At 40.4% G+C, this 13268-nt stretch overlaps 1 protein-coding gene across 9 annotated transcripts in view; it reads left to right on the forward strand.

Moving 5' to 3' along the window:
• CADM2 (cell adhesion molecule 2) overlaps positions 1-13268 on the forward strand; it is a 1073705-nt gene that overhangs the window by 920216 nt on the left and 140221 nt on the right. For all 9 annotated transcript variants that reach the window (XM_038385081.1, XM_038385064.1, XM_038385091.1 and 6 more), the window contains one exon: positions 6458-6548. In XM_038385081.1, the coding sequence (XP_038241009.1) occupies positions 6458-6548 (91 nt within the window). The remainder of the gene's footprint in view (positions 1-6457; positions 6549-13268) is intronic.

The raw sequence follows: 13268 nt of genomic DNA on the forward strand, positions 1-13268 counted from the left end.
GTAGCCAGTGCAATCAAAGATCTGCTGATATCAAGGGTAGTGACCCTGGGAAATGTGCAGGTCATAGTGGATGGCTTTGCTGCAATGGGATTCCCAAACTGTGGTGGGGCCATAGACGGAACCCATATCCCTATCTTGGCACCGGAGCACCAAGCCGGCGAGTACATAAAACGCAAGGGGTACTTTTCAATACTGCTGCAAGCATTGGTGGATCACAAAGGACGTTTCACCAACATCAACGTGGGATGGCCGGGAAAGGTACATGACACTTGCATCTTCAGGAACTCTGGTCTCTTTCAAAAGCTGCAGGAAAGGACTTTCTTCCCAGAGCAGAAAATAACCGATGGTGATGTTGAAATGCCTATAGTTATCCTTGTGGACCCTGCCTACCCCTTAATGCCATGGCTCATGAAGCCATACATAGACAGCCTGCACAGTAATCGGGAGCTGTTCAACTACAGGTTGAGCAAGTGCAGAATGGTGGTAGAATGTGCATTTGGAAGTTTAAAAAAGCACTGGCACGGTTTACTGACTCGGTTAGACCTCAGCGAAACCAATATTCCCACTGTTATTACTGTTTGCTGTGAGCTCCACAATATCTGTGAGAGTAAGGGGGAGACGTTTATGGCGGGGTGGGAGGTTGAGGCAAATCGCCTGGCTGCTGGTTACGCACAGCCAGACACCAGGGCGGTTAGAAGAGCACAGGAGGGTGCGGTGCGCATCAGAGAAGCTTTGAAAACCAGTTCCATGACTGGCCAGGCTACGGTGTGAAAGTTGATGAAACCCCCCGCCCCTTGGTTCACTCTACTTCCCTGTAAGCTAACCAGCCTCCCCACCTCCCTTTGATCACCGCTTGCAGAGGCAATAAAGTCATTGTTGCTTCACATTCATGCATTCTTTATTAATTCATCACACAAATAGGGGGATAACTACCAAGGTAGCCCAGGAGGGGTGGTGGAGGAGGGAAGGACAAGGCCACACTGCACTTTTAAAAGTTTAAAACTTATTGAATGCCAGCCTTCTGTTGCTTGGGCAATCCTCTGCACATTCTTGGGCATCTGGGTGAGGAGGCTATGGAACTTGGGGAGGAGGGCGATTGGTTACACAGGGGCTGTAGCAGCGGTCTGTGGTCCTGCTGCCTTTCCTGCAGCTCAACCATACGCTGGAGCATATTAGTTTGATCCTCCAGCAGCCTCAGCATTGAATCCTGCCTCCTCCTGTCCAGGAGGCAGCCTTGGGTGGGTTCGGGGGGTACTGGCTCCTGGTCCAGGATGAGAAACAGTTCCTGGCTGTCGGGAAAACCGGTTTCTCCGCTTGTTTGCTGTGAGCCATCTACAACCTCATCATTATCGTCTTCCTCGTCCCCAAAACCAGCTACCGTGTTGCCTCCATCTCAGATCACTTTGGCAATTAGGAGCGCATTAAACACCACACACATTATCCTGAATTTAGCACCGTTAAATCGATGTAACTGATTCATCACACCCAAGGCTGCCCATTGTCTTCTGCTAGCTGCAGATTAAAAGACAGTGCACTGCTGGTAGGACTCAATCGCCATGAGACTAAACAGGGGAAATGACCTGGCTGAGTCACTCCTATGTTTGCCCGGTGGCTCGGTTAAAAGAGCACCCAGGACTATGTCGACAACGGCTACCAGTCATGTTGCACTGTCTGCTGCCAAAAGGCAATAAACTGCTGCTGTGTAGCAATGCAGGACCATGTCCGCCAGCGCCCAGGAGACATACGGTGACGGTTAGCTGAGCAAGCTCCATGCTTGCCGTGGTATGGCGTCTGCACAGGTAACTTAAGAAAAAAGGTGCAAAACGATTGTCTGCCCTTGCTTTTATGGAGGGAGGGAGGGAACGGGGCTGACGATATGTACCCAGAACCATCCGCGACAATGTTTTAGCCCCATCAGGCAGTGGGATTTCTACCCAGAATTCAAATGGGTGGTGGAGACTGCAGGAACTCTGGGATAGCTACCCACAGTGCAAAGCTCCGGAAGTCGACTGTTGCCTCGGTACTGTGGACACAGTCCGCCCACTACATGCACTTAGAGCATTTGTGCGGGGACACACACACTCGACTATAAAAAGGCTTTCTACAAAACCGACTTCTATAAATTCAACCTAATTTCGTAGGGTAGACATATCCTTAGAGATTGTGAGTAGTTCCTCTGACTTCAGTAGGAATACTTACTGTGCACAAAGTTAAGCATGAATGCTGATTTTTGCAGGATCAGGTCCTTAGACTGCAAGCTCTTCAGGCCAGAGACTCCGTCTTACTTGGTATTTGTACAGTGCCAAGCACAATGGGGGCCAGTATAATATAAAAATATATAAGTGCTCCCTTTACAAAGCAGATAATTGGTGCAGCTGTATCCACAAAAGCCTGGTGAGCGGCTCCTTGAGAAATAAAAGTTGTCAGAAGTTTATTGCCAAGAGAGCAACCAACATTGTGCTAAGGTGCTCAGCTTCTTCATATATCAGATGGCAGTCATTACCAATATTAATTGAAATTATTTTTTCACTTGTGTTCACTGTGTTTTACATGTGGATGATCCAATATAATATTTACTATTCTAATATGGGGGAATTGTATAAAAAATAGCCTGATTAAAATTTATATAAATCTCCACATGGTTTGAAATGGCTTCTCTCCTTTTGTGCAATGGGATTCATCCAACTCCTACAATGACTGATGAAATAGGATATTTTAATGAAAGTTTTTCCCTTTGTTGTGCTCAGCTGGAAAGGGGAAGGTGAAAAAGATCAAATTCATCATCTGAAACTGCTGTAAAGCTGCTGTTTACTGCAAAGTACAAGTATACTCCAAATACTAATTTTTCGAATGTCTTTTTTTACCCCATAGAGGGGTCCCTACAGATTAGGGTTAACATGTATTGCTGGTGTCGCATAAGGGAGTTCATACCTCCACTGCCTCTATCATAAGTATTCTGCGGATAAAAGACTTTGGTCTCTCATGCTATTAGTCTAGGATATGCTGTCACCACTGAATTTACTGGGCCAGTTTCTCAGCTGATATGAATTGGCATAGCAAAGGAGGATCAACTGTGCATCTGACTCTCTGTTAAAATATTTTGGACTATTGTTTTTTTTAATATGGCTATAGAAAGGAGGAGGGATTTATTTATATATATAAGTGGTGAAGGGAAAATAAATGTGTATTTTTTTTTTTAAATACTGGAGACTGAGTGAAGTTCCAGTAGTTGTGGCAACTTTTGTGAGTATTCCAGATCAAAGTCCACCTTTCCTCTTGTCAAGTGCTTACAATGAGCAGCTCCAACAGGAGGTGATATTGTATAGTTAGAAGCATTTTTTTCCTGGAAAAACCATTAATTTCTTGTTTTTTAAATATAACTTCTTGGGCTAGTTTTGACAAGATTGTTCCTATACACATTTTTTCAGTTTAAATATTGGTGAAAATGTAAGAAGTGAACAGCTGGTCTTAAAATATCTCCTTTTATAATAGCTTTATTTTAATTTTGAAGCAAAATTCAGGACAACATGGAAATAAAGGGAAGGAGTAACTCGGAATGAAACACACGGAATATAGATGAGCATCTCTAGAGTTTACCTGAGGGACTGTCTATAATAAATTAAAATTGTAAACTCTTCTCTAAGCTTCATTAAACATCAGTACTTCCTAATTAACTGGTGTGTTTGTTGTCTTAAAGGAACACTGGACCTGATACAAGTCCAGTATACATTATATACGTTGGTTAGAAGATAAAAATGTAACAAAGTGTATTTTCTACAGTACTTTGCTTTATTTGACAGGAAGAAGAATGTCAATTTAAGGCTTTGGCCATTCTTTACCATTGCAGCTTCATTTAATTAATCACCACTACTTTATTGAATTGCCATGGCAGACCTAGTAGAGACTGCATTCAGTAAATCTTCAACAAATATCAAGAGGAAAAACATTTTTGAGATATTAAGGAACAAGATGAATTCTGATTTTCAGTCTTGTCTGTTAGAAGGTGAAGAGCTGAATTTAAAAAGATGGGTCTTTTGAAGTGTTGAGAGGTCCCTTTTTTGTGTGTGTGTGTGCTGAATTTCCTATCTCCTTGCTAGTTTCTCTTGCTTACTAATAGGTATCCTGTATTTAGATTGACGGTACTGAATAGGCCCATATTTCTCACTTCCAGAAAGTTGGATTGAAAATCGGCCTTGGTTTTGAAATAGATGAAAAGGGAGGGTGCAGCCAACACAAGGATGTCTCATCTGTCATACTAGTACAATGGCAAGGAAATTCAAATAAAATACTTCACAACATCTCTCAGCTTCTTTCACAGATTTTTTTACCCCACTCCAAAGAGAATAATTAGGCTGACTGTTTCCACATTAATCTGTGAGATTTAAGATTGTGACTGAGATCAGTTAGTACTGCAGTTCTACATGGACATTAACTGTTTTACAAAATGAAGCTTTCTGCTTTGCTTTTTTTGGAAATTAAGCATCAGGCTGGCATTTACAGGAGGAACATAATCGTTCCAACCTGTTTTATGAGGATATCTTTACAGTGCTTGGTCTCCAAAATGCTCAGCTACTTTTCAACACAAGGGAGGCTTTAGATTTATGATGAGGATTATGTGTCATAAATTTCCTTGCCGTCTTATGAACAGGTACTGAATGTCCCCAGATAAACAGGTTAAAGCGGGTATTGGCAATTAAGATGCATGTTTTCCTGATTCTTTTAAATGTCCATGAAATGCTGTTGCTTCACCAGGTGCCAGTGCCTGTTTCCACATACAGTAGTGTGAATTCAGCTAGTGACACTGCATGCACTGCTGAATGTAGCTGAAGAATTCAGCCAACTTCTTGGGGTTAAGTCCTGCTTTTTGTTTTCGTTTTTGTTTTTCAATATTGAATTTAGTTTACATGTACTTAGTTTACATGTACTTATTTTATCTCCAGTGGACTATAAAATAACATTGAAAATATTACAGTGCACTATTGGAAGGGAAAAGTGGCTTGACTTACCTCTAGCATAAGTCTATATTAGTCAGACAAGTTCAGATGTGGGAGCAGGATTAGGAGCAGCATGCATCAAATTAAGTAGGAACTGGGAACTGCAGCAGGATCCTTGGAATCAGCACTTCATTGATCTGTGCAAGAACAGAACAATGTAAACTTAATTTGCTAAAAAACCCTTTACCTCCTTTATTTGGATTATTTACACTCATTTAAAAGCTTTTTTAATTTAATTTAAGAATTCAGCCAGTGATGCCAGCCTTGATGTTCCTGTTTCGTTCTCTAACTCTAGTGTTCATGTCTGCTTCAGTGCCATCCCTATTCCCGGAATGACCTCTCAATCCCACTGCACTTGTTGCCTCCCTCCCTCCCTCATTTAAATTCAATTCTGTGTTTCACAATTAGTTGCTATCGGAATGACTGTGATGTAGCTCTTTTGACATGGTCACCGCACTTCCAACTCAAATAGGAATTGCAAATTGGCTCGGACAGCGCAAACTCTGGTTTGAAACTAAAAATCTTTCATGATTAGCAAATATACCCTGCATCAAAAAGTCACCTGAAAAACAAGTGAAAGATAACAGCAGTTATATTTGCCTATTAAGTTTGAAAATTTTCCTCAGCATGACATTTATTGCCTAGAGAAAAATATATCCTGCAAAGAAATTTCCTGGGTGTTTAAATCACATGATAAATTTTTAATTACATTAAAATATGTATACAAGTCAGCTGTTAAAAGGTTTTAAAATAAAAGACCTACTTTCAAAGGTCTGAAAGAACATTTTTATGTTGCATACCTCATTGCAAAAATAGAAGGAGAGGTTATTACGGTATGTAGAAATAGTATTTTAAAGTTTTTAGGACAGATTATAGTCTTTTTATATAGTAATTGTAGCAGATGTTTTAATCAAAATGATTTGCTAACTACTAAAAATGAGAATGTGTTTAAGGGCCTGCATTATTGCATTTCAGAAATAATTTTCTGCATAATTCCTATAACAAGGTATTTTATCTAAGAGCCCATTATCTTGGAGCCCAGGCTACTGCAACAATAAAAGTGTTGTTCAAATGTACATTAATACATTCAGTCCTCTAATAGTAGCATTCATATCCATCTATAAATAGACAAAGAAACAATTATATCCAGTACTTGTTCATCCTCAATACTTTCTTTTTGTATTTCATTTTTAATTTACAGACCTTGGAGCACTAATACCATGGAGTTGTGTTCAATACAGCACAATTGATTTAGTCGGGGAATATCTGTGGTTTCTAGGTTTATTAAAATTTACTTTTCCAGTTGCAGAGGTCATTTTAGTGCCACTTTCAGAATAGTGAAAACAGCTCAAGTCTTCAAATAAATGCAACTTCAACTGAAAACTAGACTTGGCGTGATGTTTTATGAACATGCACTTACATAATCATTTTAGTGTCCTTCTTTTCTTTTCTTTTTTTCCTAGATACACCTTCAGTTAAAATAATATCTTCCAGTTCATGGCCAGAAGAAGGACAATCTATAGTTCTGACTTGTGAATCCAAAGGAAAACCACTGTAAGTGATTTACCAAGCAATATGTTTTTTTTTTCCTTATTGTGCTTTGATTGCAGATTGACTGCAAAAATCTGCTGATTTTGTCTTTTTTCCTGAGTGTAAAGTGATCTCTGGTACAGAAAATCCGTTGAAGCCTGTCTTCATTAAGGGCTTGAGAAAGATTGGTCTTTTACTTTGTCATCTATGTTAGGTTTGGGGAAGGATTCCAGCAGTGAGATTTTTTTTTTTTCAGTGAAAGGTTTGCAGGATTAATAGGACGCTGTTTAGATCATCAAACTGATAATAGTTGAGACAAAACATCAAATGAGAAATTTTCAAGTCAACATGCTTTGAGAAAATGTACTGAACTTTCTGGCTACTCTGGTTGTCATTTACATGAAAATTGGAGAGTTAATGATATATGCAAATTGGCTATCCAGTTTTATCCCAATTTAAAAAATAAAGTGTGCATTAAGAAAATGAATTCTAGACATCTCAATTGTACATGAAAATTGGTAACTATATCCCTTCCAAAATTCTTAAACAGCCAATTCTGTCAGTATTGAAATTGCACAGAATCTATTTATTTTTTTAATTTAATACTTTCTTTCCAGTTACAATAAACTTCTAAGGCATAACCCCTGATTTAGAAAAGTAAATTCCTCGTTTGAAATATGTTTTGAGCTTAGGCTCAAATGAATGAGTAGAACTGAAATGAGATGCCTGAATATATATGTAGGTATTCAAAATATCTATTTTGTGTAACAGGAAAATAATATGCTTTGGAATATTCACTGTAGATATTTCTGGAATCACACTTTAATAATACTTATGTGCAAGATACATGCAAAAAGTCCTTTAATTCTCAAGACAAATTCTTCCTTGGTATAACTCAATTGACTTTGTGGATTTACTTAAAATAGCAACTTGGTCTTTGGTGTCTGGGGTCACTTAAGAGAGTGGCGTGTGGGGGGGTGTTGTGTTTTTTTTGTTTGGGGGGGTGCAGCTATCTCCTTTGTACAAAATGTATGTTCTGGTGGTCTTTTAGTGATCTTACTTGTCCTTGAATTATAGAAGAAAAAGAACATATTTTGCCTTCAGTCTTTAGGAGCTTTGGTGTGCAGCAGATAATATACATCAGAAATCTTTATTGAGAAAAGGAGTCACTTGTTTTCACATGCCAGAAGATAAGGCTCTTTTACTGAAGGAAGCAAATAATCTCCTTACTTTATGAGGATATTTTCTTCCAGACTATGACTTTGCAATTTCAGTGCCGTTATGGATGGCATTTTATGATGGCCATAAAGAATGACATATTTTATCTTGATGCATAAACTATTATACAGTGCAAATTCTTTGTATGTTATCAAGGACCTTTAGCAGACTTCAGGTAAATCCAATTTTAGAAGAAAAAATGGTTAAATCATTTTTTATTTAAATATGCAGGGCTACATGTTCAAAATCTTTGAAACCAAATGGAGTGTTTGCATGAGTGGACTTACAGTGCATTTTCAAGGAAGGCATGAGTGGGACCCCAGTGGATTCAAATCTAAATTTTTGTATGTGGTAGGGATGAATTAGTAGGGTAGCCAAGGAAAGGTCCACACCATGGAATTATCAAAAGAGGGAGCTTGTATGCAAGTGGGCTTCGGGTTACAAATAATTTGTGCTATTAATTGCATCTCTAATTGTCCATACCACGGAAACTACCAACCCCAGCTTCTGCTATGTTGCCTCATTAGATCAGCCATTTTGTACGCAACAGCCAGTGACAAACAGGTATCCACCTGGGAAAAGCCATCTGTAACTACTTTGCATGATAATAGCAGCATCATTGTGGCTACCTTCATACTTAGAATGACAAAGGAAAGAGGAGAGGTCCAGGGAGCCCATCCATGTCACAGGGTTTATAGGTAATGAATTAGTAAAGGTACGGGAGGAAGACAATGAAGCCCATGAGCCCTGTGCACAGTGCAGAGCCCAACCATATCCCCCAGTGGAATTTATAGGCCATAGCTTAGCTTCCTTAATATGCCACAACTTTGAGTGGTGGTTAAAATACTCCACTCCCTCTGTGGTATCTACTGTACAGTCAGTCATGCAAATCTATTGAGACTAGAGCCAGGCGTAGTGCTAGGGCTGCACACAGGGATGCTAGTGTGCATCTGGAGATCATTGTGGGGAAAGGGGTCAAGGAGCAGTGTAGATGTGATATGCGTAACCTTGAGAACTGCTGCAAACTAGCACCATCCCAAAGGGGAAAGGGAGAATAAGGGCAAAAATGGGGGCATGGCCATGTCTGTTTGCCCCATCTCATTGACCAGGAGTGCTGAGTCAAACTGAGAGGGGTCACGCTGCACCTTTCCAAACTTGGTAGCACTGCCATTTGAGTGTATTCTTCCCCAGAGGAATTCTGCCAAAGTCAGCCAGAATTCCTCCAGGGGCTGCTTCCACTGCATCGTGATCTGTCTTCACATCCTGCAATGTGAGCCATGGCTTAAACCCACAATAGGAACCTTTTGTTTTAAACAAGTAAATAAATCAAAGGAAAGCTTTGGGTTTAGACGTGTTTTGTACCAGTAGGTTCTGGGCATGGTGAGTGGAACATTTTGGTACTGTGGGAGAAGCATGGTGTCTTTGTTCTCTTTATTTCCAGTGTGCAACAAGGTCCTGGGGCTCCAATTTAAAAGAAGAGGTTGGGAAATGCTGTTCTAAATGCTATACATATGGATAATATGAAGTTTTCAAATTTCTCTCTCCACTGGTAAAAAGGTAACATCAAAGTAAAAGTGTCCAATCTGTGTACCTCAGAGGCTGTTTTACAAACAGATCATGTTGTACATTTAATTCTTTAGGAAAATGTATCTCATTTTCTGCTACAGTGAACAACTTTGAAAAGACAAATGACACTACGCTTCTCTATGTAATGTGGAGCTCAAAATATAGAGGGAGCAAGATGCCTCAATTTTAATTTGCATTTCATTTGAACTAAGACATGGGGATTACAGAATATCAATATGCTGTAAAATAGATGGTTCCACTAACTTACTAAGCACTTTGGTATTACTCCAATGGGCAAAATTCTGCCCTCATGGGGATAGGTCCGTCAATGGCTATTAGCCAGGATGGGCAGGGATGGTGTCTTTAGCCTCTGTTTGCCAGAAGCTGGGAATGAGCGACAGGGGCTGGATCACTTGGTAATTACATGTTCTGTTCATTCCCTCTGGGGCACTTGGCACTATTGGATACTGGGCTAGATGGAACTTTGGTCTGACCCAGTAGGGCCATTCTTATTTTCTCATCAAAATTCCCTGTATTTTAAAGAATAGAACAGTATAACTACCAAGATATAGCAGATTTTCCCCTCCAAGCATGTACATATTTTCAACATTTTAATGGGGTTCTATATAATTTGTGGCTGTTGGTATTTCCCAGAATAGGAATTTGTAATGCTTCCAACAGTATTAAATATATTTTTCTTCAGTCTTCATTGCCTCTACACCCATGCTGGTCTGCAGGAAAATGGAGAGAGGGACTATAATTAAAAACGTGCAATATCAAATTTGTCCCACAAAATGCAGCTCTTTCAACTCTAAGTGAGGCCTGCTGCATGCTAATCAGATGATATTACAAACCCATTCACCTATGACAGTCAATCCCTGGAAAATAATAATGTGCTCCTCATACAACAAGTAGAAGAGTGCTTTGTATTCATTCTGATGGGGGTGGGGAAATAATATACCAGATATGTACAACCCTTTCCTATTTTCTCCTCATCCTCTGACATTGTGCTGTGTGGTTTTTCTCTCCCCACCATCATCAGTAGATACAAAAGTTATGGTCAGCAGTAGTTTTTGTTTGACAGGAGTCAGAGTAGAATTAGAGGTTGTTTGTTATACAGGTCTTTTTCAGTAGTAGCATCTCGTTTTGACTGATGGTGACTTGGCAGATAGTCTCTTTTTTAAGCAAACTCTGGGGTGATGTCTTGTCTCGGGTTGCAGTTAGGTTACAGTGTCTGTCTTGTCCTCGTGGATCATGCTGTTGATTTGCTTTGAGTATGAGGATTTCATGGCTATTTTTGAATAATATTGCTGTATTTTGCAGTTCTGAACTAAAGCATTTTGCTAGGGTTTTTTTTTTGCCTGTTGTACAGCTGCATAACTTGGACCAAGACCAAGTTAGTGCACTCGACAAAACTATTAAAGAACATTCTCCCCTTTTTCTGGGGAGACCATTGTACTTTTCCTTCCATACTGAAACTTATCACTTTTCTTTTCAGTCCTCAGAGTTCCTTTTATCTTCTCCTTGACCCTGGGTGGATTCCCAGACAGCTAACAGGCTATAGCAATTTTCTACTTTTTTGGACTACATCTGCCTAATGTATTTAAAGAAAGATTATGACTCTTTAGATATTTGTTTCAAATGTCTCTTGCTGGTTATGGTAATTTTATCTAAATCTGTGTTAGCCTTCTCTGGACAATTGTCTATCTGACTACCCTACAGACATATTGCGCTCAAACAATCTTCCAGCAGAACTCTTCTGTAATGTCCTAGATTTCCTTCCTATTACATCCAGGCCTATATATATTGACAGTAGGGCGCACCAGCATTCCCGTTGTTAAACAAATATTCATAGTCTGATACTTTTTTCCCCAATCTTAAAAATTAAAAACCAGAATGAGTGCTCTTGTCAGAAGATTAAAGAAGCAACATTTTTCTTGTAACCCCAGTTATACCTTCTAATCAGGTTATAATTGATCATTCGACTTGGAGAGAAACCAAAGAGCAGGCGCTGGCCTTTCACGCAGTCTGGCTTGCTGGGGATTCCTCTGTGTGAGGCAGGGAGTTGGACAGCAGTGGTGCAAGTAGGACAGTACAGTCAAGTATGCTGTATCATTAAGATATTTATGCCAGTATGCCATGCTGGAAAGACACAGGAGCAGAAGGTGGGGCTGCCGGGTATCACTCCCATCCCTGCCCCCAGCCCTTCCACGCAACTGCATCTTCTGTCTGGGGTCTGTACAGCCCTGCTGGAAGACAGGGCTGAGGGCAGTAAGCCATGCTGGAGGAGATACTGGCATGGGGACAGCCGGTGGCCCCACATCCTGCTCCTTTCACCGCTGTGGTTCCAGAGAGCTCTGTGGTTCAAAGCCCTCCCTTTGCCCCCAACCCCAGGTAACATGGGGTGGGGAGGGGATGGGAAGAGTACACGGGCCCTGGGTTGGGGGTGGGGTGGTGTCATTTGGGGGGTCTCGTGGAGAGGTCATGTGCCCCCCTCTAACTGGTGCTTCCCCTTTGTGTCATCCCCCCCATGAGTCGCCTATGTGCAGCATACTGGTAAGAAATAAATTCTACTTGAGCTACTGCTGGACAGCCTTAATATCCCAGTCATGAGGAAGAGAGACGTGCATCTTTACCCTGGGGAGGTGATGGCTGAAGAACCTTTTAAGTCAATGCACTCGGGGGACCACAGAGGTGCAGTTACCCTGTTCCTGACTTGGCTGCTGTCAGTTTCAGGGAAATAAAAGTTTGTCTGACCTTAACAAACAGGTGAGGCCACATAACCAAGTGAACTTATTTTGTAGCAGGAAAAAAAAAAAGTATAAGCTATGTTTTATGATCTTAGCGGAATGTATTAGATTAATAGAAAGTTGAAGATGAAGACAGGCTTTTCTATTTTAATACTTATTTCTGGAAGGCATGCTGAAATGAGACATACACTGTGATTCCTTTGGAATGGCTGATGCAAAGAAACTCTAAGATTTATTACAATAATAATGTGGGTGGATATCCTATATCCCCGAGTGGGCCCAGTGTGGTGTGGGAAGGACACCACAGGGCTGCAAGCTCAGGAAGGAAAAGTAAATGAACATAGCTAAGAGTCACCCTGGAGCTCATTAGCCTGCAAACAACCCAGCCTGGAGTAGATATAAGATTCAGCAAGGGACTTGCTGGAAGTGACTGGATTCCTTTGCACCAGCAGGTATGATTGTAGCCAAGCAGTCAAGCTAGGAGAAGTTAGTTGTTTTTGAAGACAGGACACTGCTGAAAACAATTGAGCTAGGTTTGTTTGTTTGTTTTGTTTGTTTTTTGTTTTGTTTAGCCCCCAAGGATAAGTTTGGAACTTAAATTTCCTTTTTCTGAGGAAATAAGAAATTAAAGATGTGCATGTTATCCCAGGTGAAGAGAAGGGGCATCATAAACAGCTATTTAGTTTAAAATTTTGAGACGGGACTTTTGGTTTTCTGTTTATCCCTTTGTGAAGAAAGGAGTTCTGTTTTCAGTCTCTTGAGGAAGAGACAGACTTAGTTTGTTCTGATGCTTTGCCAGCTTGATCCTTCCCTTTTGTAGACATGAAGGCATTGAAGACTAAGTTTAATTTGGCCGGGCTCCTGAAGATTTAACCCTGATCCTGAAGAAAGGTTTAGCTGGATTTCTTAAAGGGTCAGAAATCCAGGTGAGGAAGGAAATAATTTCTTAAGTTAGACAGTAAGGAGATTGTAATAATACTTTTTTCACAAACTGCCTTTTGTCTTGGGCCTCTGGAGTGCCATAGGATGGATAGGAACAACCTGTTTTTCTTAGCATTATTATTGCTTAAGAAACAACTTTCTTCAAACTGAAGAAACTCAAAGCCTCAGATTAAGTGTTCTGGGGTAACAATTGAATTTTTCCCATTTTAGTTGTTCCTCCTTCCTTTGTAAAGTGATACATGTCTGGGAGACATTTGCCTGTTGTCCC

The sequence above is a fragment of the Dermochelys coriacea genome, chromosome 1, assembly GCF_009764565.3.
Source record: "Dermochelys coriacea isolate rDerCor1 chromosome 1, rDerCor1.pri.v4, whole genome shotgun sequence".
NCBI classification, from domain to species: Eukaryota; Metazoa; Chordata; order Testudines; family Dermochelyidae; genus Dermochelys; species Dermochelys coriacea.